Consider the following 26,358-nt stretch of genomic DNA (forward strand, 5'->3'; position numbering starts at 1 on the left):
TTGTAGCCCTACATTCTGTTTGCTCAGATGCACTCAGCTATTTTTATATTTCATTTGGTCTTGTTGAACTGTAGGTATTTCTGTAAGCTGCCTTGAATCATTTTGGGAATATAGTGGGATATGAATAAGTAAATGAAGAAACATTGATTGCACATTAAGGAACTCCAACAATTTAACCATACTAAAGTAATGCAGTAAGATCAAAGCTTCAAAAGCACAAATAATAAAGCACTAAGATAGGCAAAATATAACTTTATAACCCCTCCCCTGCTTCAAATACAACCAGTCGCTATCAGGCCAAGGTGATGTTCCCTGTTTTGTCTTCCCCTGAAAATACATCAAATTCTTGACCCATTAAAACTTCTTGATCCTTTATGGAACCGAAACTCAGGGGTCCTGCCTTCCGGGGATAGTGTCTTGTCCCACACACTCATCTCGTTCTTCCACCATAATTAAGTGTTGTTTGTGAGCTTTGATAAGCATGGAGTCTGTCAAAGGTAAAACATTTTAGCCATTGTCTTCATGAAATATGACATATAGTGCATATGTCAGATGCCAGACCAGAGGAGGTGATGCTGGAGTTGCACTGGTAGAGCTTCTAGAGAGACAGAACAAATGTAGACACCCATCATTTCTGTATGAAACAACTTGGAATCTTCTCAAATTCCCAGAGCAATTGAGTCCTTACATTTCTACACTCTACAACTCGAAAGAGACAACTCTAGCTTCTAAATCTTGAAGGACACCAATGCCAAAAATGAATGCCAGTCTTATATTTAAAACTGTAACTTACTGATAACCACCAGAACTGGCTTAAAATAGGGGAAGCATGGGTACTAATATTAGTTTCATCGGTCTATTCATCTAAATATCTATGACAGTCTTTTCAGTATTTTAAGAGAAATGTTAATTTGTGAGACTGAAGCCAACTGAAAGAGAAAGAATAAAGAAGTGATTTTTAGCACTGTATCCAAGTCTATTAGGAAAGTGTGAAGAAACTACCAGAGAACAAAATTGGAATGAATAGTTATTTGGAAGCGTATCAAGTGAAGGAAGAGTATAGTTTATTCTGACAAAACTAAGGCCATGGGTAGGAGCAAATTCGTTTTAACTCAATATGAGAAAGTTTTTAAGAATTTCAAGTGTTTAGGGGCGCCTGGGTGGCTCAGTCGGTTAAGCGTCTGACTTCGGCTCAGGTCATGATCTCACAGCTTGTGAGTTCGAGCCCTGTGTCGGGCTCTGTGCTGATAGCTCAGAGCCTGGAGCCTGCTTCAATTCTGTGTCTCCCTGTCTCTGCCCCTACCCTGCTTGTGCTCTCTGTCTCTCATAAATGAATCAATATTAAAAAAAGAATAAAAAAAAAAAAAAGAATTTCAAGTGTTTAGAATGGAATGGGAAGCCTTGGGAGATTTGAGCGATGTTTCTGAAAGTGTTTGAGCTAACACTGGACGTCCCGAGCAGTTACAGGATCGAGGGGCTCACTGCATGGGATATGTGGTGGGACTAGATAGATTCGAAGTTTTGTTGTGTATAACATTCTTTATTTGTTGCAATATATTTGCTGTTGCTTAAATGGTGTAAGGGCAGAGCCTGGAGATTGGCTTACATAATGGTGGCCATATAAAAATAAGTGAACTCTAGGATAATTGATTTAAGTCATGCCATCTAAGATTAGCTAAGCTGCATGTACCACTGTGTTGTGAAACAGCTGCTAGTAATAAAGCAGTTAGGATATGTCATTTGCATGGAGGAAGATGCTGGGACTTCACAGACCTTACAAGAACAGGTTGAATAACCATATTTATACTTGTTAATAGATATTCGTATGTGCGGTAGAATTTTGCGTGAGAGCTATTTTCATTTTGCCAGAGTGCCTGGCAATAAGACTATAGATAGAATCACAGATTGTGGGGCAAGGCTGTGAAGTCACAAGTCACACAAAATGTGCCAAAAATAATACGAAAACTATAAAGAGCCAAGTTCCCATTGCCAACAGTTATTCTTGAGTCTTTTCTGAGAGATAGACCATAATAAAGCAGTATTCGTCTCCAGCTTGTTGTTTTCAAACAATATATTATTTCAATGAACCAGATCCTAAAATGTCTTAGAAGAAAGGAAGGCTTGAGTTTTTAAGACATGGTCAATAAATAGATAGATTTTACCTTGAGGCAATCAGGGATATTAAAAAATATGGAATCGATCCTAAGTCAATGCCCGTCAAGAAAATACGTAAAGAAAATTTGATTCAGAGGTGTGGCAAGATTTTGGACTTTTGGCAAAGTCCTTCTGGGATCGGCATAAATTGTGCTACTAAATATGAAACAGAAGTAACCGTTGTCGAAAAGTTTAGGTTAAACCATTATTGAATGACTGATAAATGGTAGTGTAGAGAAGTCTAAAACTACCTTCCCTCACTAAAGCAACAATTAAGCTAGCCAAACCTGTCAGAATTAACTTTCTGGATCTCTGGAATATATTTTAAAAACTTGCAACAACTGGGGAAGGATTAAAGAAGAAGGAAGCCACTGAAATTCAATAAGAAATAATGGGGGTATTTTTACTTACCTGCCCATGACCATCCATGCCCCAGCATGGCAGCAGCCATGAGTCCCTGATGCAGCTTGCGCCAACCAGCGGGAGCAGTGTGGGCCTTGTTATCAGAGAAGTGTGTTTGCAGGTACTGATCTGTCTGCTGGCTCCCTGACATCGGTGCCAGGGTGGGGTTGGTGGAGGGTGGTGAATAACCTTTATTTTCCTACCTTAGAGCTGCCTCAGGGATGCCTAGGTAGCATTTGTCAAATGCATTTAAAGGAAAACACATGAGCAGAAGCCACCCACCAACGGGCAAGCAGCAGACAGACCAAAAAGCCAAAGAAGGTAAAGTCTCGGAAAGAGACACCATGGGGAAACAAGGGCTTTAAAAAGCTCCTGAGTGTACCAAGGAATTTAGAAATCCATGCCCAGGACTAGATACGTGTTCAGGAAAGACCTGAGAAGACCCTGAACTTTGGCCACCCTCGGGCTGACCATTAGGCTCTGGATAAGCAGGAAATGAAGGTTAAGACAAATTTGTCAATGGCCTGGCTAAATGTGGAAAGAGTGTCCCAGCAAAAGGCAATCTGCAAACCCAGGATTTTTTTTTTTTTTCCAGGCATTTAAGGAAGACTGTCTAATGACACAACCAACAGAACAATCAGTGACCTTGGGTAACAAAGAATACATTCTTTATAAAACTAACTTAGAAAAGTCACTAAGCAAGCAACTCTAACGCATAACACACAGCAGCAGCAAGCCCTAGGCAAAGCAGCAAATCTGATCTCAAGCTGTCTCGTTATAGAATTCAAAATACCCAATTTGCAATAAAAATGTATGAGGCATGTAAAGAAAAAAGAAAATAGGATCTAATCACAAGGAAAAAAAGAAATTAAGAGGAACTGTCCATTATTAAACCCAGGCATTGTACTTACTAGACAAAGATTTTGAAGCCATTGTCTTAAATATGCTCAGGAAACCAAGAACAAAGAACTAAAAGAAACCAGGAGAATTATGTCCCACCGAATAGAGACTATAAATAAAAAAGTAAAAATTATAAAAAGAAGCCAAAAAATATTCTGGAGCTTAAAAATAGAACTAAAATGAAAAGTTCACTCATGGAGTTCAGCAACAGATTTGAAAAGGCAGAAAAAAGAATCCGTGAATGTGAAGATCTGTCAGTTGAAATTATCCAGTTGAAAGTCTGAGAAGTAGAGAAAAAAGAATGAATAAAAATGAACAGAGCAGAAGAGACATATAGAACACCATGAAGTATACCCATACATGCATCATGAGGGTCCTAGAAGGAGAGAAGAAAGGGAAAGAGACTGCAAACATATTTGAAGAAATAATGGCCCCAAATTCCCCAAATATGATGAAAGACATCAATCTCCACATCCAGCAAACTCAATGAACTCCAAGTAGAATAAACTGAGAGATGCACAGAGACACATTGTAATCAAACTGTGTAAAGCCAGAGACGAAGCAACAATCTTGAAAGCAGCAAGAGACAAGAGGCTCCTCACACTCAAGGGATCTTCAATAGATTAACCATCTATTCCTTGTCAGAGACTGTGAAGGCCAGAAAGCAATTGGATGACACATTTAAAGTGCTGAGAATAAAAATTGGATTTGCCTGATAGGTAGTCCGAGTCAGACTCCTTACAGATGAATCTGGGACAAGGAGCCTTGGGCACTCAGAACACCCAGGAGTTCCTCATCCCAGGAGCCCCCTGCCAGCCCCATAGAACTTCCAAGATCCCATGAGATTGGACTTCCTCTGGGAAGAGTGGTCATGGCTGTAGCATCCCAGGCCTGATTTCACCATTCTCTGAGCTGCCCCTACACTAAGCTCATCTCAGCCCATCTTCTCCCTGCCCCTCCATCAGGACCCACACTTACTTCCCCTATACACATGCAGTCACATAGCATATCCTGCAGGGCTCTAACTGAGCCCTGTCGGCTTCTTGGGACACTCCACCCACCTGGACCAAAAGAATTTTTTTTTCAAAATATTAAGATTACAATTCTGGGTTGTTGTGTAACTGAATATTTTCATTTTTATTTCTTTTCTGCATTTTAAGTACTTCTACATATGTGAAACATGTCATGATTTTAAAAAGATATCAGTTATTTATTTACTTATTTTTTTTAAACTTTTTTAGTGTTTATTTATTTTTGAGACAGAGAGAGACAGAGCATGAACGGGGGAGGGGCAGAGAGAGAGGGAGACACAGAATCGGAAGCAGGCTCCAGGCTCTGAGCCGTCAGCCCAGAGCCCGATGCGGGGCTCGAACTCACGGACCGCGAGATCGTGACCTGAGGCTGAAGTCAGACGCCCAACCGACTGAGCCACCCAGGCACCCCAAGATATCAGTTATTTAAAAAAGTGAGTAGGCATATAGATGGCAGACAGATAAAACTGATACACATCTACAGAACACACTTTGCAAAAATAGAATACACATTCTTCTCAAGTACTCATGGAACATTCTCCAGGGTGGCCATACGTTAGGCCACAAACAACTATCATTAAAATTAAAAAGACTGAAATTTTATAAATTATCTTCTCCGCCTACAATGGAATGCAAGTAGAAATCAATAAGGAAAATATAACTGGAAAATGCACGAATTTGTGAACATTAAACAACACATCCTTAAGCACCAATGGATCAAAGAAGAAATTGTAAGAGAGAATCAGAAAATAAGCAAAACTTGTCTTAAAGTGACAAATGAAAACAAAAACACAACATACCAAAACTTATGGGATCCGGTGAAACGTGTGCTCAGAGATAAATTGTAACTAAGGATGTTGACATTAAAAAGGAAAGTAGATCTCAAATCAATAACTTAAGTGTCCACCTTTAGGAACTAGAAAAGGAAGAGGAAACTAAAAAAGAAAAAAAAACTAGAAAACTAAAAACTAAAAAAACCCAAAAAACAAAAAACAAAAAAAACTAAAAAGCTAGCAGAAGGGAGGAAATAATCAAGATTAGTAGAGAGATAAATGAAATAGAGTGTTCAAACAAGTAGATTAAAAATTAGTTCTTTGAAAAGATCAACAAAATTGAAAAACTAAGGAAAAAGAAGATTCAAATTACTGAAATCAGAAAGTACCAGCCTTGCAGAAATAAAAAGGATTAAAAACCAATACTATGAAAACTTGTACATCACAAATGAGATTACCTAGATGAAATGAACAAATTCCCAGAAACAGCACACTACCAAAACTAACTGAAGAAAAAATAGAAAATCTCAATGACCTATATAACAAGAGATTAAATCAGTAATAAAAAAAAAAAAAAAAAAAAAAAAAAACCCTGCCAACAAAGAGAATCCCAGGACCAGAGGATTTCACTGGTGAATTCTACCAAATATTAAAAAAAAATTAAAGCAAACTTTCTCAAGTGCTTTAAAAAATAGAAGAGAAAGGAATACTTCTTAACTCATTCTATGAGGCCAAAATTACCCTGATACCGAAGCCAGACAAAGATATTACAAGAAAAGAAAATGATAGACCAACATCCCCAATGACTACAGACGAAAAAATCCTCAATAAAACACTAACAAACTGAACCCAGCAGCATACGGCACATAAACATCATGATCTTTTTTTTTTTTTTTTTTTAAATCTTTTTTTGAACGTTTATTTATTTTTGGGACAGAGAGAGACAGAGCATGAACGGGGGAGGGGCAGAGAGAGAGGGAGACACAGAATCGGAAACAGGCTCCAGGCTCCGAGCCATCAGCCCAGAGCCCGATGTGGGGCTCGAACTCGCGGACCGCGAGATCGTGACCTGGCTGAAGTCGGACGCTTAACCGACTGCGCCACCCAGGCGCCCCTAAACATCATGATCAAGTGGGATTTATCTCAGAAATGCAAGGGCGGGTGGTTCCATATAAGAAAATTAATCAATTGAATGCACTACATTAGTAGAACAAAGAAGGAAAAAAAGCCCCACAATCACCACAATTGATGGAGTAAAAGCATTTGACAAAATCCACTACCTTTTCATCATAAAAACACTCAACAAACTAGAAATAGAAGGGAACATCCTCAAAATGGCAGTGGGCATTTATGAAAAACTCCACAGCTAACATCACACTCAATGATGAAAAACTGAAATCTTTCCTGCTAGTATCAGGAACAAGACAAGGATGCCTACTTTGGACCCTTATCTTCAAAATTTTACTGATTGTTATATCGAGAACAATTAAGCAAAAAAAAAAAAAAAAAAAAAAAAAAAAAAAAAAAAAAAAAAGGAATAAAAGACATTCAAATCATAAAGAAAGAAAGAAAACTATCCATATTCACAGATGACATAATCCTATGTAAAATCCTACAGTATCCTTATGAAAATGATTAGAGGTCATAAATGAATTCAGCAAGTTGCAGGACACAAGATCAACACACAAAAACCAATTGCATTTCTATACATTAGCAATAAACAATCTAAAGGGAAATTAAGGAAGCAATTGCATTTTCACAGTAACATTAAAAAGAATAAAACAGTTCGGAATAAACTTAACTGAAAAGGTACAAGACTTGTACACTGAAAACCACAAAATATTGTTGAAAGAAATTCTAGAAGACCTAGGTAAGTGGAAAGTCTTCTGTGTCCATGGGTTGGAAGACGTAATACTGTTAAGATGGCAGTATTTCCCAAAGCAATTTACAGATCTGCTGCAATTCCTATCAAAACTCTAAGAGGCTTTTTTTGCAGCAATGGGAAAGCCAATGCTGAAGTTTATACAAAATTGCAGGGCACCCTAAACAGTCAAAACAAAGGGTAAGGCTGCAGTACTCATATTTCTTAATTTTGAAACTCACTACAAAGCTACAGTAATCAAAATAATGTGGTATTGGCATAAGGATATACCATAAATAAAGGTATATGTGAGAACATATTCATATAGATCATGGAATAGAATTGAGGCTTTATAAATGACCTATACATCTATTTTTCAACATGTCTGTTGAGATCATTCAATGGGGAAAGAATAATCTCTTCAACAAATTGTGCTGAAGAAGGAAGTTGGAACTCTATCTCACCCCATATACAAGAATTAATGCAAAATGGTGCTTAAAACTATGAAAATCCGGGGCGCCTGGGTGGCTCAGTCGGTTGGGCAACTGACTTCGGCTCAGATCATGATCTCGCAGTCCGTGAGTTCAAGCCCCGCGTCAGGCTCTGTGCTGACAGCTCAGAGCCTGGAGCCTGTTTCAGATTCTGTGTCTCCCTCTCTCTCTGACCCTCCCCTGTTCATGCTCTCTCTGTCTCAAAACTAAATAAACGTAAAAAAAAAAAAATTTTAAAAAATAAAAAAATAAAACTATGAAAATCCTAGAAGATAAGGTAGGACTAAATCTTTATGACCGTTAGATTTGGCAATGATTTCTTACATATACTATCAAAAGTATATGTAAGAAAAGAAAAGAAAACATAAATTGAACTTCATCAAAATGAAAAATTTCTGCGAATCAAAGAACACAATCAACAAAAAAAGGAAAAGCCACAGAATCAGAGAAAATATTTGTTAAATCACGTACTCAGTCAAGGTCTAGGATCCAAAATATGTAAAGAACTCTTAAAACCCAACAACTAAAATACAAGCAACCCAATTCGAAATGTTCCAAAGACTGGAATAGACATTTCTCCAGAGGAGACGTACAAATGGCCGCCGAGCACATGAAAAGATGCTCGACGTCGATAGTCATTAGGGAAATGCAAGTTGAAACTATAGTGAGATACCAATTCACAATCACTAGGATGGCTATAACAACAATAACAGAAAAAGGGAAATAACAAGTGTTGGCGAGGGTATAGAGAAATTGAAATCTTCACACGATGCTGGTTAGAACATAGAATGACACAGCTGTCCCTCAACAAGTTAAACATTACTCTATGACCTGGGAAATTCTACTCCTGGGAAAAAGCCCAAAAGAATTTAAAACAGGTGTTCAGATAAAAATTGGCACACAAATGCTCATAATAGCACTATTTTCAATAGACCAAAGTTGGAAACAACCCAAATGAATGAATAATGAATGAGTGAACAAAATGTGGTATGCGATGGAATATTATTCAGCCACAAAAAAGGAATGAAGTCCTGATAAATGTCACAACATGGATGAATCTAGAGAACATGCTGGATGAAGAAGCCAGGCAGAAAAAGCAACATATTGGAGGATTCCATTCAGATGAAATCTCCAGAATAGGCAAATCCATAGAGACAGAAGGCAGATGAGTGATTGCCTGGGGCTGGGGGAAGCAGGTAACAGGAACTACTACTTAAAGGGTATTGGTGTCCTTTGGAGGTGATGAAAATGCTCAGGAACTAAATGGCGGTGATGGTTGCCTAACGTTGTGAATGTACTGAATGCCACTGACCAGTGCACTTTATAAAGTGGTTAAAATGATAAAATTTAAGTTACATGACTTTAAACACAAATCAAATCATTATTAATTCAGAGGCGCCTGGGTGGCTCAGTCAGTTAAGCCTCCAACTTCGGCTCAGGTCATGATCTCACAGCTCGTGGGTTCGAGCCCCACGTCGGGCTCTGTGTTGACAGCTCGGAGCCTGGAGCCTGCTTCGCGTTCCATGTCTCCCTCTCTCTCTGCCCCTCCCCTGCTCCTGCTCTGTCTCTTTCTCAAAAGTAAATAATGTTAAACAATTTTTAAAAATCATTACTGTTCAAATGGTAAATTATAGATATCATCTAAACTTCATTCAGTGTCATATTTTTCTGAAAGTGAACAACTCTGCAAATGCACCGAAAACATCTTGCCTCAGATGGAAGTCATTTCTGTTGCCTTGTCAATATTCAGTTGCAAACACTTAGAAGCCAGGGTCCATGTACTCATCTCTGAAGTTTTCACAGTCCTGCCATCCCACCATCCCACCCGGAAACGTACAGTTGCCTTATTCATGCCTTACTCAGCAGCACATTTTCATTCCCTTTTTATACTGTCTTCCCAACACATTCAATGTGGATTTCATGGCCACGACAGTTCTCTTTTGAAGTTTTTAAAAATAAGTTGTGTTTATGAATTTCTTTCTTTTCTATCCTTTTAAAATTCAGTTTTGAAGTTATTTAAAAATTTTTTTTAAATGTTTTTATTTATTTTTGAGACAGAGAGAGACAGAGCATGAGCAGGGGAGGAACAGAGAGAGAGAGAGAGAGAGAGAGAGAGAGAGAGACAGAATCCGAAGCAGGCTCCAGGCTCTGAGCTGGCAGCACAGAGCCCGACGCGGGGTTCGAACTCACGAACCGAGAGATCATGACCTGAGCCGAAGTTGGACGCCCAACGACCGAGCCACCCAGGCGCCCCATGAAGTTATTTATATAATGACAACAAAAAGAAGAGCATGTGCAAATAAGTGTGGGGATTAAAACAACTCGTCAATGAGCACACAAGTCAGTTGGTAGCAGCAGAAGTGCTGTACTAGAGAGTAAGTTAGTCACACCTCTCGAGCTTGCATTGTGCACAAGAATCACCTAGAGAGAGATCTTACTGAAATGCAGATTCTGATTCAGGAGGTCTGGAATGGGGCCTGGGAATGTGCATTGCTAACACACTCCCAGGGGACGCCACGCTGCTGGTTCGTGGTCCACACTCTGAGAAGCAAGGTGCTGAAGCAAGCCCTGAGCACCAGCCAGGCCTCCAGGATATTTTCTGGAGGGAACCGGACAGTCCACGAGTCCAGGACACTGATAAGTGCAGGTCTGCTATAAACATTTCTATCCCACCGGGTCAGGCTTCTCATTCTATGAATGCAGAAGCTGAACACAGAAAAGCTGAAGGACTTACTCAAACAGGGCAAGTGGGCAGTGGGTGAGCAGGCATTCAGAGGCGGGTCTGCTTGGCTCCGAAGCCTGTGGTCTTCCCACTGGATGTCTTGCACAGATGCTCAGGGAAGGGCTACAGGAAATGATGGCAGTTCTGGCCAACCTGCCCAGAGGAAACAGCAAAAAGGAGAAAATAGTTTCCAGGGCAACATCGGTGACTTTCGGGATCGCTTACAAATCATTAGAAGGGTCAGCTAAAGGTAAGAGGCTAGACACTCTCTTCCTTAAATTTACGTATTACCACAAACACTTGGGGCTTGCAGAGTTCCTATTAGCTTGTAATTATTTTTATCGTCACCGTTTTCTCCAACATCCTGGTGCTTTTTGAGTGAATTGTGACTGGGAAGTTAACTTCTTGGCTCTCTGTTGTCTGGAAAAATGATCAGAAACTAGGCACAAATGAACAATTGGGCATAGTGCAGTGATGTTATTGCCTACCTCATTCCTTAGAAGAAAGGTTGCTCCAGAAATAGAGAGTATTGTTTTGTTTTGTTTTGTTTTGTTTTGTTTTGTTTTGTTTTGAATCAGACTGCTCATTTGAATTCATATTCACTGCTTTATTATGCTGAAAATTGCACATGACTTCTTTGGATCTTTGGCTCAATCATCACTTTGATGTTTTATTTATTGATGCAAAAAAGGGACCTGCCTTTCAAGTTTGTTATCTCTCATTTCAATGGAATTTTTCAAAGCATCCAGAAACTAGCTTCATAGTACTGTCTACCCAGTTTGGAATTGGCACAAGATTCTGAAGTGTTATTGGTGCCCCTGGGTGTTTCCTGCCATTTAGTTTCAAGCTAATAAGGAAATGCAGAGGTTGGCTAGAGTTTGCTATGAATACTGTAGATAGACATTTGTACTGGAACACACTCAAAGAAGTTTCTTTAGAGAATGCATTTTATCGTACCAGGGACTTTGTTTTTTTGGCCATTGAAATGATTTGTATTTGGAAATCAGAGCCATTTCTCATCTTTGACCAACTCTTTTGTGAAGTCTGAACTTCCATGTTTATGGAATCTGTCTGTGACATCATTCAGCCGTTTCCATGGCAAAGAAAGTAATTTTTAAAAAGTTTAGAAAAAGTCAAGGAAAAGACAATATAAAATGTAATATTGTTTTTGGAGAAATGTCTATTCCAGTCCTGTGCCTATTTTGAAAATTAAGTTACTTCCTTTGTGTTTGGCTACTGAGTTGTAGTAATTCCTTATACCTTATATTTCTTGGAATATTAACCCCTAATTAGATATATGATTTGTAATTTTTTTTTCCTATTCCATAGGTTGCCTTTTTATTCTATTAATTGTTTCCTTTGCTCTGCAGAAGCTTTTGAGTTTGATGCAGGCTACTGATTTATTTTTCCTTTTGTTGCCCTTGCTTTTGGAGTCACATTCAAGAAATAATTGCCAAGACCAATATCATGAAGATACTCTCCTATGTTTTCTTCTTAGGAATTTTACAGTTTCAGGTGACATGTTCAAGCTTTTAATCCATTTTTATTTGAACTTTGTATATGGTGAAGGGTCCAATTTCATGTTTTTGGGTGTGGATATCCAGTTTTCCCAGAATCATTTGTTGAAGAGGCTGTTCCCATGTTTTTCTAGTGCCCTCGTCAAAGATGACTTCCTGTATAAGTCTGACTTTATTTCTGGGCTCTCTGTTCTGTTCTATTGGTTTATGTCTTTATGCCAATACCACACGGTTTTAATTACTGTAGCTTTGTATGTATTTTGAAATCAGGGAGTATGATGCCTCTAGCTTTGTTCTTCCTCAGGATAGCTTGGGCTCTTCAGGGTCCTTTGTGGTTCCATATATATTTTAGTATTATTTTTTTCTATTTCTGCAAAAAATGCCATTGAGATTTTGAAGGAATTACACTGAATCTGTAGATCTCTCTGGCTAGTATGGACATTTTAACAACATGAATTTGTCCACTCCATGAGCTGGATGTCTTTCCATTTATTGTGTCTTTAATTTCTTTCATCAATGTTTTATAGTTTTCAGTGTGTAAATCTTTTGCTTTCTTAGTTAAGTTCATTCTAATATGAAAAAACAAGCTATGAAATTAGAGGATACATTTGCAAACTATGAATCTGACAAGAGGTTAATATTTTAAAAATATAACTCTTACAATCCAAGAGCAAAAGAAATAAATATCCTGATTATACAATGAACAATGAAAAGAATTATGCACAATGATTAAGTGGAATTTATTTCAGGCATGCAAGTCTGGTTCAACATTTGAAAATCAAAAATGTAATCCATCACACCAATAGAAAAAAAAAAAAGGAAAATCACATGATGACATCAATAGATACAGTAAAAGTATTTGACAATATCCAACATCCACTCATGATAAAAATCCTCACTAAACTAGGAATAGAGGACTTAAGTCTCCAACTTGATAAAGACTACCTACGAAAACCTACAACAAACATCATCTCCAATGGTGACAAACTGGAAACTTTCCCACTGAAACCAAGTACAAGGCAAGGACATCCCCTCTCACCATCACTTTTCAATATCATATTAGAAGTTGTAGCTAATGCAAAAAGGCAAGAAAAGGAAATAAAATACATGCGGATTGGGGAAGAAGAAATAAAACTGGGTTCACGGTTGACATGGTCATCTGTGTAGAAAATCTGAAAGAATCAACAAAAAACCTTCTGGGACTAATAGGTGATTATAGAAAGGTTGTTGGGACATAGGAGTAATATACAAAAGTCACTTTCCTACATAGTAGCAACAAGTGGAATTTTTTTTTTTTTTAACGTTTGTTTATTTTTGAGACAGAGAGAGACAGAGCATGAATGGGGGAGGGTCAGAGAGAGGGGGAGACACAGAATCTGAAACAGGCTTCAGGCTCTGAGCTGTCAGCACAGAGCCCGACGCGGGGCTCGAACTCACGGACCGCGAGATCATGACCTGAGCTGAAGTCAGACGCCCAACCGACCGAGCCACCCAGGCGCCCCAACAAGCGGAATTTAAAATTAAAAATACAACGTCATTTACATTAGCACTCTAAAAAAATTAATACTTAGGTATAAATCAAATAAAATATGTACAAGATCTATATGAGGAAAACTACAAACCTCTGAGGAATAAAATAAAATAGCTAAATAAATGAAGAAAGGTTCCATATTCATGGATAGGAAGACTCAATAGTTTCAAGATGTCAGTTCTTCCCAAATTGATCTATAGATTCAGTGCACACCCAATCAAAATTTCAGCAAGTTATTTTGTGGATACTGACAAATGGGTTCTACAATTTATGTAGCAAGGCAAAAGACCCAGAATAATTGACACAATATTGAAGAACTAAGTGGGAGGGCTGACACTACTGGACCTCAAGATTTACTTTAAAACTACAGTAACCAAAACAGTGTAGTACTGGGGAAAGAATAAGCAAATAGATCAATGGGACAGAACAGAGAGCCCAGAAATAGACTCACATTAATGTACTCAGCTGACCTTTGACAAAAGAACAAAGGCAATACAATGTATCAACAAATGGTGCTAGAACAACTGGACATCCATATGCAAAAAAAAAAAAAAAAAAAAGAACCTAGACACAGACATTTCCGCTTTACAAAAATACCCAAAATGAATCATAGACCTAATGGTAAAACATAAAACTCCTGGAAGATAACATAGGAAAAAAACCCAGATGAACTTAGGTAGGGCAATGACTTTTTAGATACAATACCAAAGGCATGATCCACACACAAAAAAGTAATAATTGATAAGCTGGACTTCATTAAAATTAAAAACTTCTGCCCTGTGAAATACAATGTCAACAGAATGAGAAGACAAGCTTCAGACTAGGAGAAAATATTTACAAAATAAACACCTGATAAAGAACTGTTATCCAAAATACACACACACACACACAAAAAAAAACCTATTTAAACCAAAGAATAAGAAAACAAAAAGTCCAATTTAGAAAATGGGCTCAAGACCTTAATGGACACCTCATCAAAGAAGATATACAGATGGAAAAGAAGCATATGAAAAGATGCTCCATATCATATGTCATCAGGGAAATGTAGATTAAAACAATGAGATACCACCACACAGCTATTAGAATGAACATCACCAAATGCTGGTGAGGATGTGGAACATCAGGAACTCTCACCCATTGCTGAGGGAATGCAAAATGGTACAGCCACTTGCAAGACAATTTGATGGTTTCTTACAAAACTAAACATCCTCTTACCGTATGCTCCAACAAGAATGCTCCTTGGTATATAGCCAAAGGAGTTGAAAACTCATGCCTAGCCAAAAACCTGCACATGGATATTTATAACAATTTGATTCATAATTGCCAAAACTTAGAAGCAGCCAAGATGCTTTTCAATGTGTGAATCAATCAACTGCGGTACATCTAGAAAATGAAATGTTATTCAGTAGCAAAAAAGAAATGATCTATCAAGCCATGTAAAAACACGGAGGAACCTTAAATGCATGTCACTAAGTGAAGAAGCCAACCTGAAAAGAACTACATATTGTATGATCCAATGACATGACATTCTAGACAATGCAAAACTATGGAGACGGTAAAATGGCCAATAGGTGCCAGGGGTTAGTGGGGTGGAATGGGGGAGGGATGAATAGGCGGAACACAGAAGATATTTAGGGCAATGAAAATGCTCTGTATGATACCAGAATGATGGATACATGTTACTGTACATTTGGCCAAACCCATAGAAGGCACAGCACCAAAAGTGAACTGTAATGTAAAACCATGGACTTTTGGTGATAATGGTGGGTCAACATAAGTTCATCTATCCTAACAAATGTACCACTCGGGTGCCAGGATGTTGATAATGGTGGAGGCTGTGAATGTCTGGGAGCAGGAAGCATCTGAGATATCTCTGTACCTACCCCTCAATTATGCTGTGAACCTTAAACTGCTCTAAAAACATAAAGTTTTATTTTAAAAAAAATGAGCTAAGGACTTAAGTAGGCATTTCTCCGAAATGACATACAAATTGCCAATGGGTACACTAAAATCATTAGGGACCTGCAAATAAAGACCATAATGAAATATTACCTTCTACCTGCTAAGACGGCCCTTATAAAACCACTTCACCACCACCACCACAATAAACTGATAACAAGTATTGGAGAAGACATGGAGAGATTGGAACCCTTGTAACTGCTGATGAGAATGTAAAATGGTGCGGCCACCATGGAAACTAATATGGTGGTTCCTCAGATACTTAAAAATAGAATTGCCATCTGACCCAGCAATTCCACTTCTGCCTACTTGTTCAAGAGAAATGAAATCACTGTCTCACAAAGATATCTGTACCATGTTCGCTGCGGCATTGTTTATAATAACCAAGATGTAGAAACAACCGGAATGTCCATCAACAGACAAATGGATACATGGGGTATATGCACATCATGAAATTTTGCTCGGCATTAAAAAAGAAGGAAATCCTGCAAAATGTGACAACACAAATGAGCTAGAAGTACATTATGCTAAGTGTAAGAAGCCACTCAGAAGGACAAATGCTGTATTATTGCATTTATATGTGGTATGCAACATAGTCAAACTCACAGAATCAGAGAGTGGAATAGTGGTTGTCAGAGGCTGTGGGGCGAGGGAAATGGTTATTGTTCTTCAATAGGCATAAAGTTTCAGTTATGCGAAACACGTAAGTTCTAGAGATCTGCTGTACAACATCGTGCCTATAGTTCACAATACTTTCCTGTACATTTCAAATTCTGTTAAAAGCCTAGACATTCTCAATCTTCTTACTATAATAAAAAAAATAATACATGTAACACACACCACGTTTTGGCATTGAACTCTTCATATTGAAAATAAAAGCGTCAACTAATTCAAAGTCATAGTGACTACGTAAGTCACCTACGGGAAGATGAATAGGGCATGCAGGCAAATAGAAGAGAGCTTGGGGTGAAAACGTGAAATCTGATCTGAATTAAATGATCAGTTACTCCCCTCCCCCAAGTGGAGAGTGAAGTTTGTGTAATATGGAAAATATTTTTCACTCAGCATGCCCTCATGGAACCTGAGCAGTTCAGCTTCTCGTCCACGTCTCTCCTCTTCTTGTTTGCCCCCTCCCCCTGTCCAGCAGTTAACCTGTCTCCATGGAAATGCGATCTGCAGTGTGAGGGGCCACCACATGTGTGGGCATGGGCCCCGGAAGATTGGGTCAGGTAAGGAAGGACTTTACTGCTTATGAAAGGAGGCAGCTCCTTGGAAAGGCTGCCACCAGATTCGCCCAGATGTCCTAGAAGCGCTAAGGCATCGTCTCAAAAAAAAAAAAAGATTCAAATGCATATTTATGTGTTCCCTCTAATGAGATCAGATGTGCCACAAAGATAGAAAAACAAAGCTGGTCACCAAAAGTGGGGGAAATGAAGGTTATTTATGAAGGAATGCACCAAAAATGAAAGGCAAGCAACGAGGGCCAAGCCTGGTGGGGAGCCATGCAGGGTGTGGGAGGAAGGGCTTCCAGAGAGCAGAGAAGACAGCTGTGTGGAGAGGACTGTCTGGTAGGAGCCGTGGCTCTGGCAGCTGACCAAAGTGAGCCAATGGGGAGAGAGCCAGGGCTCCTACCAGCCAGTCCTCTCCACACCCTCTCCACAGACTCTCCCACCCCTCTCCTCCCGCCTATACCCCCATTGGCTGAGGTCGGTCAGATGGCCAGGGAGTGCATGGCTGCCGTCTGTGTGGGGACCCAGGCGGGGAAGAGTGGAGCCCAGATCTGGACCTGGAGAAACCAGCAGATATTACCCTGCTCAGCTTACCATGGAGTCCTTCCCCTGGACTTTCCACTGGGCCTCTCCTGCTGAGCATGGCTTCTAGAACTTCATCCTCAAGACGTAGGTGAGCCTGTATACCTGAAATGTCTAGGCTATGGCCTGGCTGATAACACCACCCCACAAAGGGGAGCAATGGCTGAATATTTGACTTGGGTGAAAGAACTGAAAGGCACAATGGAGAGCTGAAGGGAGTGATGGACTGAACAATGGCTATTTAGCCACCCTGGCAGATGTGGCTTTACCTGGACTGTGTGATAAGCCAGGGCCAAGATGAAAGTTGGCCTAAAATATACTTTGGCCCCAGAGAGCACGGACGATAGTTCATGTACTTCTACCCAGAGGATCCCTCCCATGCACAACATGCTGTTTCTAAGGACTTCCACTGAATGCATTAAATATCTCTCCGGCTTGACCCGAGGGGCTCAAATACCTGTCCCTCGAACCTTAAATATCAAGTGTGTGCTCGTGTGTGAGGAGCCCATCCTGAAGGCACCTTTACCCATTGGTCTAGTAGACCTTGGACCAACCAGGAAAGATCAGGACGGAATCATCTTGGGTTGGCTGAGGAACTGAGGGTCGTCACTCAAGCCTGACGAGGTTTGGAAGTTGAAAAGGCCCACTTGTTGCAAAGAGGGCATCGGTTGTTCTGTCCAGATGGTTCCCGAAGCCTTCTGGGAGGAAAGAGTCTCCCTCGGCTTTCCCAAGCCTGATCCTGGGAGGAATGATTGGGAGTTTCACTCTCAAACTTAAAAGCAGAGACCAATGCCCCCCGAGTCTCTCTTCTCTCTCTATCCTGAGATAGGGGACTAACATATGCTTCGTAAGCTTTGCTTGCTGCGTCTCCACATGTTCTGGAAGGGTGGGTGATAAAGTCCCTAAAGAAAAACTGGTTTGTTTGTAGGGAATTAGGACAAGCAAACCATGACCAGACTTTTCAGCAAGAACTCCAGACTGCAAAGCGTGGTACTAGGTTGAAGATTAAACAAAGAAATATACGTAGACAACCAATTATGATGCAATATATTTGGTGAGCATTCAAGAAACGGCTGCCGTGCTTGAGAAAACCAGGCTGAACTGCTGGGGCATAAAAAAAAAAAACAACAGCTCACTAAAAGCTCTTTGATTCCCTAATCCTTGACCTCAGGGAGCTTCACCTTCATCATCTACAACATGAAATTAATAACACGTTTTTGGTCTGCTCTAGAGTTGATCCAAGTTTCCAGGCAGTTTAATGCTTGTTTAAGGCTATTCGCTAGCCTTATTTTAACAAACATTTAACACCTAGTCAAATTTCATGGGCAATAGAATCTGGAACACGTAATGGGGAAGAATTGATTTGTACGTTGACAAAATACACACACGGTTAAAAAAACAGAAAGATCTTCCCATTGATAAAGGGCCGAAAAAGCATTGAAAATGCATAAAGATGTCCACCGGAATTGGATAATGATTGCCTCTCTTTCTACATAGGTGGCAGAGAACTCTATAAACGAGGTTCTTTCTTTTTAATGGCCCACGGTGCATGTATTGCTGTGCTCTCCATCTGATATTAGGAAGAGAATTCATTTCAAAAGCTTAATTTGTGCAAAGGGATTTTAAGACAAAGTAGCCCTACGTATTCCTAAGGTGTCTTTTGTTTCCAGGGAGAGCAAGGCAGCAATAGCGGAAGAGGTATTTTCTTGCAAATACGAGTTTCCCAGGACATGCTTCGAGACTGCACACTCTTTTCAGGGAATTTTTTTTTTTTTTTTTTTTTTTAATGCTCTACTTAGGCACTATGAGTTGAGAATACTGCGAGGCTGATTAACTGTTTTCTTTTACGTAAGTGATGCTGGGACTGAGAGGGTAAGACCGCAACATGCAACCGATATCCTAATTTTTCCATCTATGAGATATCTCAGTTTCAATGAGATATCTCAAGACTTCAAACTGATTCCAGGGCAGATGCATTACCCTGGGCCTAGCATATGAGAACACAGCCTATTTTAGTTAGGGAACAGGAAGATATTCTGTAAATGAGCTTTATTTATTTTTTAAAAAATTTGTGAAATGTTTATTCATCCATTTTGACAGAGAGGGAGCACGTGCACGAGAATGGGGGAGGAGCAGAGAGAGAGGGAGAGAGAGAGAATCCCAAGCAGGCTCTGAGCTGTCAGTGCAGAGCCTGACACGGGGCTTGATCCCACTGACTGTGAGATCATAACCTGAGCCCAAGTCGAGAATCAGACACTGAACCGATGGGGCCACCCAGGCGCCCCATAAATGAGCTTTCTTAATACACAGTGTCCCTCACCTGTTTGTTATAACCTTGATCTTCTGAAGGTTACATACGTCCTCTCAATTGTCCTACCTATGTTGCCTTATCTGCTGCAGAAAAAGCCCGAGCCTCAAGTGCCTAAAGTCCTCAGGAAATACAATTCCCAGCCTTCTGAGGATCTTTCCCAGCCTTTCATATCGCTTGAGAGGGAGACACTTCAGGAGGAATAAGAAGGCCGGAGCAGTCCCTGAGCGGCTGACCAAGCTGCCAGGAGCCCCTCCAGCTCAGGAGGATGAAGATTTACCCACCGGTTGCCGCGGTGGCGTGGAGGCCTGGGGCTGCAAAGTGCTGCTCTCTGTGCCCGCAAACCCTCTAACCTCTAAATTCTAGGGTAAGAGCTACACAAGATTGATTAAGTGAAGGGGGTGTGGAATTTCTCAGGTGGTGTTCCAGAGGGCGTAGGGCTCTCAGAGGTGACTGTGTGGCAGATGTGAGACACCAAGAGACCAAAAGGAATCCACGGAAACCATGGGGGTGCCCACCGGTGGGATCCTGCAACCTGCTGCCCAGTGTGCCGTGCATTGGAGTAAAAGAGCTGTGTTTGCTCAGTGTGGCACCCTTTGTGGAGCACAACTTGGTGTCGGGTCTCCCCTGGAGTAATGTGGTTATGTCACGTGAGCGATGTGACATAACGTCATCACGTCTCAGTCAATGGAGAAGCTGGAGGTCATAACCCCCCCCCCCCAGTATTTTTTTCTCATGATAGTGTCACTTACTTCTGCCTGCCGGAACACCGGGGAAATGGGGCAATCATAAAATAGGAGTCCCACGTACCTTCAGAGACTGTTTACCCTGCAAGCCGGAAACACTCTTGGACCATCACAGGGATTTAAAGAATTAGTACTTTAGGACACGTGATTCAGGAAAGAGTGCTTACACATTTTCTCATGAATCCAGAAATCAGTGAGAAACATCTGCCCCAGCTACCTTTATTTATTCTTGACGCAGAGGTATCCTTACGAAAGATGTTTGGATTCATGAAAGCTTCAATGTCTCGAAATGGCCGGAAAGTTCTGTGCCGGGCAGAGAAAGTCTGTGTGTGGGAGTGGACCCACTCTCGCTTGTATTTCCACCCCACATCCTTGCTCCAATATCACCACTTTGGGATGGTCTGCATTTTCCTTCGAGGACAGCATCCCGAAATGCCCAGTGAGGTGCCATCTGTCGGTTTCTGCACTCCATTGCCACGTGCCTAGTAAGTCTTGTAGGGACGGGGGAGGGGGGATTACCACGTTACAATAAAACATGGCAACGTGTGTGTGGACTGTTTTGAACACCATCTTTGTTTTCAAGATATATTTAAAGAGTTGGTGGAATACAGAATGGCTTTTTTTATGATTGTGAAAGCTGTCCCTTCAACCAGGAATCACAGGACTTCCATTAATCCAGTCATGTTTACAAGGTGTGTGTAAAGCCCCATGGAGGATGCCCTGACCCCCAGCCTCTCTTGCAGGCATCCTCGGTGCTGGGCACTGCTGAGAGTCACCCCCGTGGGCTGCCACGGCACTGTGGCATCATCGCGGACTGTTCAGGATGGTGGGATGGACATCACAGACACTGGGCCCGGTGTCAGCTACTACTCTCAGCAGATGACCAGATCTGTCATGTCCGCACAGGTCGGGGACTGGAGGCTCCAGGAGGCTTCTGAGTCCAAGGTCAACTTGGAGTTTACAATGCTCGCCCAAGGAACAACTTCCTGATCCTGACCATCATCAGCTACTACCCAGGAAGGGAGCAAGTCTAGTTGTAGCAGGCCAGGGAAGTCTGGAAGAGCTGTCCTTTATTTACTTACTTCTTTCACCAAACCTAGAATTTACATGTGGACCTGCCTGCTACTAACTTCCTAACCCTTATGTGTGTTAGCATGTCATAACCAAGACAAGATGTGATAAATGTGGGGGATACAGCAAGTGACAGGCATACACCTAACTGGGTTGATAACTTGTGAATAAATTATACTGGCCATTCTCTGTATAGAGTATCAGAAAGTGATATGACCACATGAATGCCACCTTGTCCCTAAGACACATATACATACACATACATTATATGCATGTTAATACCTATGTATTTGGATATAAGTGTGTGCGTGTGTGTGTGTGTGTGTGTGTGTGTGTGTGTGTGTGTACTTTTTAAGAGTGTGAGCAGCTAAGTCTAGGTGAGTGGCTGTGAATTAAATGGCTATAAATCTATCACTTTTATGGCAAATCACTGAGGTATTCTTTAGCGGTGAACATAGTTTTCCACATAATTTTATTATATCCTTTAAAGATAGCATTAGTATTAAATAGATCCACAGGCAAAATGTATTCTGTGGGAGTATCGTTGACATCTTTGTTTATGAAACTTGGCAGACATTTAAGTTAGTATTTTCATTTGAATAAACCCCCTCAGTATGCACCACAACTTAAAATATATTCTAAAGATAAAGCACTTTGGTGCTCCATGCTATCCATTTAACTTATCACCATCCTGAATGCTACAGCATTTCATAAAGTTAATTTTTAAATACAAGTATGACTCTTGACCTTGATCATGGTTTGATGCTCACTTCCAGTTGCATCCAGGCTTTCAGTGACTTGCTATTTCCCTCCATCAGTCTCTATTAGCAATAGCACTTGGTGTGCAGACAGCACCGTGTGTAATAATCCAAAGTAATGGGCAGACGTGACTCAGGCGCCCTCCCAGTGCCTGTGAGGAAGACACTCACAGATTCTGTAGAAGGTGATCCTGAGACTCTCTGCCACACGGCCAAGGCAACAGCAGGACAGAAATCGAGTCAAACTGGCATGTCCAACGAGAGAGCGGCTTTACCCAGAGCCTGGGTTTCACACGAGTCGAGGGTCTAGTGCAGCCCCCCCGTGAGGGTGCCTTCACTGCACTCTCTGAACGGCCAGGCCCCTTAACAGCAAAGCGTGGTCTCTGAACAGTCATCTTTGAAGTTAGCAGAGATGGCAGAGTGAAGACGTCTGGTCGCCCCTCACCAGAACCACCATGAGCCAGGACGACGGTCCCACGAAGAGGCAACTGTGGAAGGAACAGGCACTTTCTATCAGTAAGGTGGCATTTAACACACTGTGACCATCCCGGAGGTCACTGTTCCTGTCTGTACTGCTTTTGATATTTGCTCAACCGCCCTCGTCAACGGAGCAGGAATAAAGCAGTGTGCGTCCTGCAGCCACCCAGAAACCGAGTCTCCTTTCCCCACCAGTTAAAACAATGATACTTTAAATTATGTTGAAACTTTAATTACAGATACTTTTGCACTCAACATCTGAAAGCTTGGATTCCCTCTTTTTGCATAAAGGCTGTCGAGGTGGTTAAGCTAAACCCTGTGTCTTTCCCTATGTACATATCTACACCCAAGTCTCTTCTTTATTAATGAAAGGTGTCTTGATTGCAGTTCCAAACCAACTCCACACTGGATTCCCAGGTCGTAAAGCAGTTTTGAGGGAGGACAGGAAGCGACTGCGGTATAGTGGCAAAAAACGCCATAGCTTGATATCCATTTAAGTTTAACTCGGAAATTTAATAATAATTACAGGGAAGAAAAGAAGAGGACTTAGCTGTCACCCTGCCCCCTCTACCACACACACTAGCTCGACACCCTCTGCGGTCTTAAAGTGCAATTACTCTTGAGAAGGCACCCAGGCCTGGGATCCCATGGACAGAGTTCAAAGCAGGAACTTCAAACAGCGCTGCTCAGGACTCAGGCCGGGAGGGAGGGGGCCGGACAGCAGAAAAGGAGCCACAGTTCTCGGCCATTCAAGTGCATCACAAGAAGTGTCCTTCCTTTTTGTAAAGAAAACCTGTAAGTTGTAAGGAATCCTGGTGTGGAAAAACATATAGCTTTTTGACAACTTCTATCTGAGGACGTGCCACTGCAGGAGAGTCAAAAGGCCAGCAAGCGTGGCCAGGAGCAGGGGACAAGCGCTCCTCCCTGGCGCCCGGCTCCCATACTGGTGACCCCGGTGGTCCTCGGAGAAGTCCTCGGCTCTGGGCGCAGAAGACGCACACTGGACTAAGGGCATCTGATAGGAGGTGGCTCTCTTCTCAGGCCTGTCCGGACTGGACCCGTCGCTGGGCCTCTGGCCGTTGAACAGCAGATAGCGGCCGCGGGCATCCTGCTCCATTTTGAAGATCTCGTATTCGGTGTGAGGTAGCTTGATCCCCAGCGCCACACAGCCGTTGGTGTGGGTCACGTCCTGCTGGACGCCCACCTGCCAGGAGCCCTCGGCCCCACACTCGTTCCCATTGAAGACGTTGAGGAGCGAGGCTGTGGCCGCATCCATGGGGGTGACCTTCATGTGGTTCACTGAGAAGGAGAGACGACAGGGTGGTGACTCTAAGGGGGTGGCGTGCGGTGAAGAAAGCACTCTGTCTGCACAGGCCACCTGCTCTAAACCCGACCCTGCGCAGCCACCCACCTGTCGCGGCCTCCCTAAAAGCATTCCCCAGTGGAAAGAGTTCAACGTGTTGGTCCGAATGGCCATCACATTGAATACAATGCAGGTAGACTGTATTTGGTGTATAAATGCGGAGCCCAGACTGTGGTTGACTGCCTGTTAGGGTGAAATCAAACTGTCACACAGAGGGTCTCCAAGGAGTGGTCTTTGGGAACACTGACTCTTCGGGATTGACCAAATATTCGACGCAAACTGGAATTTTATTTTTATGAAAGGTTTGGAGGTTTTTAGTTTTGCTGTCATGTCACACACCTATACTAATTAGCAGTCTTGGAAATTAATACCGGCCCATAGATCAGGCGACTAAAATAAATTAGGCTGCGAGCAAGGAAAATGTGAGTATACGCATTAAATAAAAAATCCCAGTGCTTGGAGAGGGCTGTTTTTGAAAGACCCCAGGGGATTATATTTTATGTATCCCAAGGCAGCTTCGGGGTGGAATCAGACAGAGATGGTTGTTCTCTTGGCCAAATCTAGCAAAGGTCCATATTTCCTGGAGAAACTCTTTCTCTCTAAGCGGAGGGTTAAGATGCCCTGGCACTTATCTGGGTCAGCAGAAATACTTCACATTAAAAAGACTGAACCACGGAATGCCATCCTAGAAGGGGTCACATCCAGTTTCTGGGCCACCTCTCTTTTATTTGTCAATGACATGACTGACTCCGTCTTAAAAAGGTGTACAAGCTTAAAAGATGCTAGAAATAGAGGCCACAAGGCCTCCCTTGCTGATAACAGCCTGGTGAATTTCACCCCTCACCTTACCTTCCTCGCTTAGGTAATCATTGCAAATCTCAAACCTCCTCCCCCCAAGCACATGACAACTCTTAAGCGCGTGACAAACTCAGCGCTGGAAAGGACAACTGTGGGAGCACCTGCGGTGTGACTAACACCTGCTCTTTACTGCCCACTCAAGAAAGCACACTGAATGCAGCAAGTAAGTGTGATGTTATCACAGGGGCAGCTCAGAGTCGCCATGAGCTGTGCACAAGAAAGGAAACATGCAGACTTGAGGCTTCATTACTAGGAGAACATGCTCCTTGACCACATCTGACACCGTGCACAGCGGGGTGGGCGGCTCCAGCACTGTGGCCCATGGGCTGAGCCACCCCTGTTGGCCCCATTCTGAGCAGAGAGGACCTCAGAGGCTGTGGCGAATGATGAACTTGAAGCAGAAAGTCCTCCCTAATCTCTCCCCCAACATCTCTACCAGAAGAAAAGCCCTTTCCCTCAGGCTCTGCCTGGACAAAAATGTCCCCAAACTGCCCACTTTCTCACCCGTGGGGCTGCTCCCTTGGGAGTCAAGGCGGGAGCCCTACCTTTGAACACAAACTCAGTTCCTCCCATGACCCTGGAGGAGTGCACGCCCCGGCTGTAGCGGCCCTTGGCGTAGATGGTGAAGGTGGGGTGCTTGCAGACGGGGTCGGAGTAGTGGTAGTAATGCCCTTCCCAGGTGTTATTGTTGTCGTGGAAGATGAAGTGGCGCGTGAGAAAGAGGACCTCGGGCCGCACCTCGCAGCGCTGGCTCACCCACTCGCCGTGCAGCCCGACAGTCAGGTCAGCCTTGGGGGGCAGGAGCGGCGGGCGGTGCTCATCTGACCGGTGGATGATGCGGCAGGCTATGCAGGCGTGGTCGTGGTTCTGGAGCCAAGAAACAAACACATGGAGAGACGTTTGTCTTCACGACAGAGCAGCGCACACACGCTTCCTTCAAGTGAGGCTCACCAGTGGGGCCGGGCAAGGCACCATTACTAGCCACCTGGGAACCCAAGAGACACCTGGAGCTACGCCCTTGGGCACAGACAGGAGGGTCGCGGTGGGTGTGTGTGCGCGCTGGTGTGGGCTCAAGAGTGCACCTGTGAGCACCGACATCAGGGACTTGTCTATTTCAGCTGCGATGTGTACTCTCTTTAGAATCCTATCACACGTCCTGGACACTTGACTTCAGAAAGGCGAGCCTCATCTCATACCCGTTGGGACGGCTACTCTGAGAAACATCTGAGCCTAACAGTGTTGACAAGGATGTGGAGAAACTGGAACCCTCGTGCACTGCTGGTGGGAATGGAAAACGGGGCAGTTGCTGCGGAAAAGAACTACCGTAGGATCCAGCAACCCCACCTCTGGTTTATAGTCCGAAGAACTGAAACCAGGGTCTTGAGGAGACGGCTGTTCACCCGTGTTCACAGCGGCGTTATTCACATGGACAAATGATGAAAACAACCCGATGTGCACTGACGAGTGAATGGATAAACAAGATGTGGTCCACGCATACAACAAAATATTATTCAATCTTGAAAAGGGAAGGGAATTCTGACCCACGTTACAACATAGATGAGCCCTGACGACATGACGCTAAATGAAATAAGCCAGACACACTTTGGCTCAGGTCACGATCTCGC

The 26,358-nt window shown here is 42.3% G+C and overlaps 1 protein-coding gene across 1 annotated transcript in view; it reads right to left on the reverse strand.

Annotated features, from left to right (window-relative positions):
- Positions 1-21,732: 21,732 nt before the first annotated feature.
- Positions 21,733-26,358, reverse strand: part of APCDD1 (APC down-regulated 1) — a 34,762-nt gene continuing 30,136 nt past the window's right edge. Inside the window, exons 4-5 of the mRNA XM_086682449.1 lie at positions 25,279-25,600; positions 21,733-23,811 (exon numbers count right to left, since the gene is read on the reverse strand). Of these exons, the coding sequence (XP_086538575.1) occupies positions 23,360-23,811; positions 25,279-25,600 (774 nt within the window). The 3' untranslated portion in view covers positions 21,733-23,359. The remainder of the gene's footprint in view (positions 23,812-25,278; positions 25,601-26,358) is intronic.

The sequence above is a fragment of the Puma concolor genome, chromosome D3 (assembly GCF_028749965.1).
Source record: "Puma concolor isolate L17-30 chromosome D3, mPumCon1.1.hap2, whole genome shotgun sequence".
NCBI lineage: Eukaryota > Metazoa > Chordata > Mammalia > Carnivora > Felidae > Puma > Puma concolor.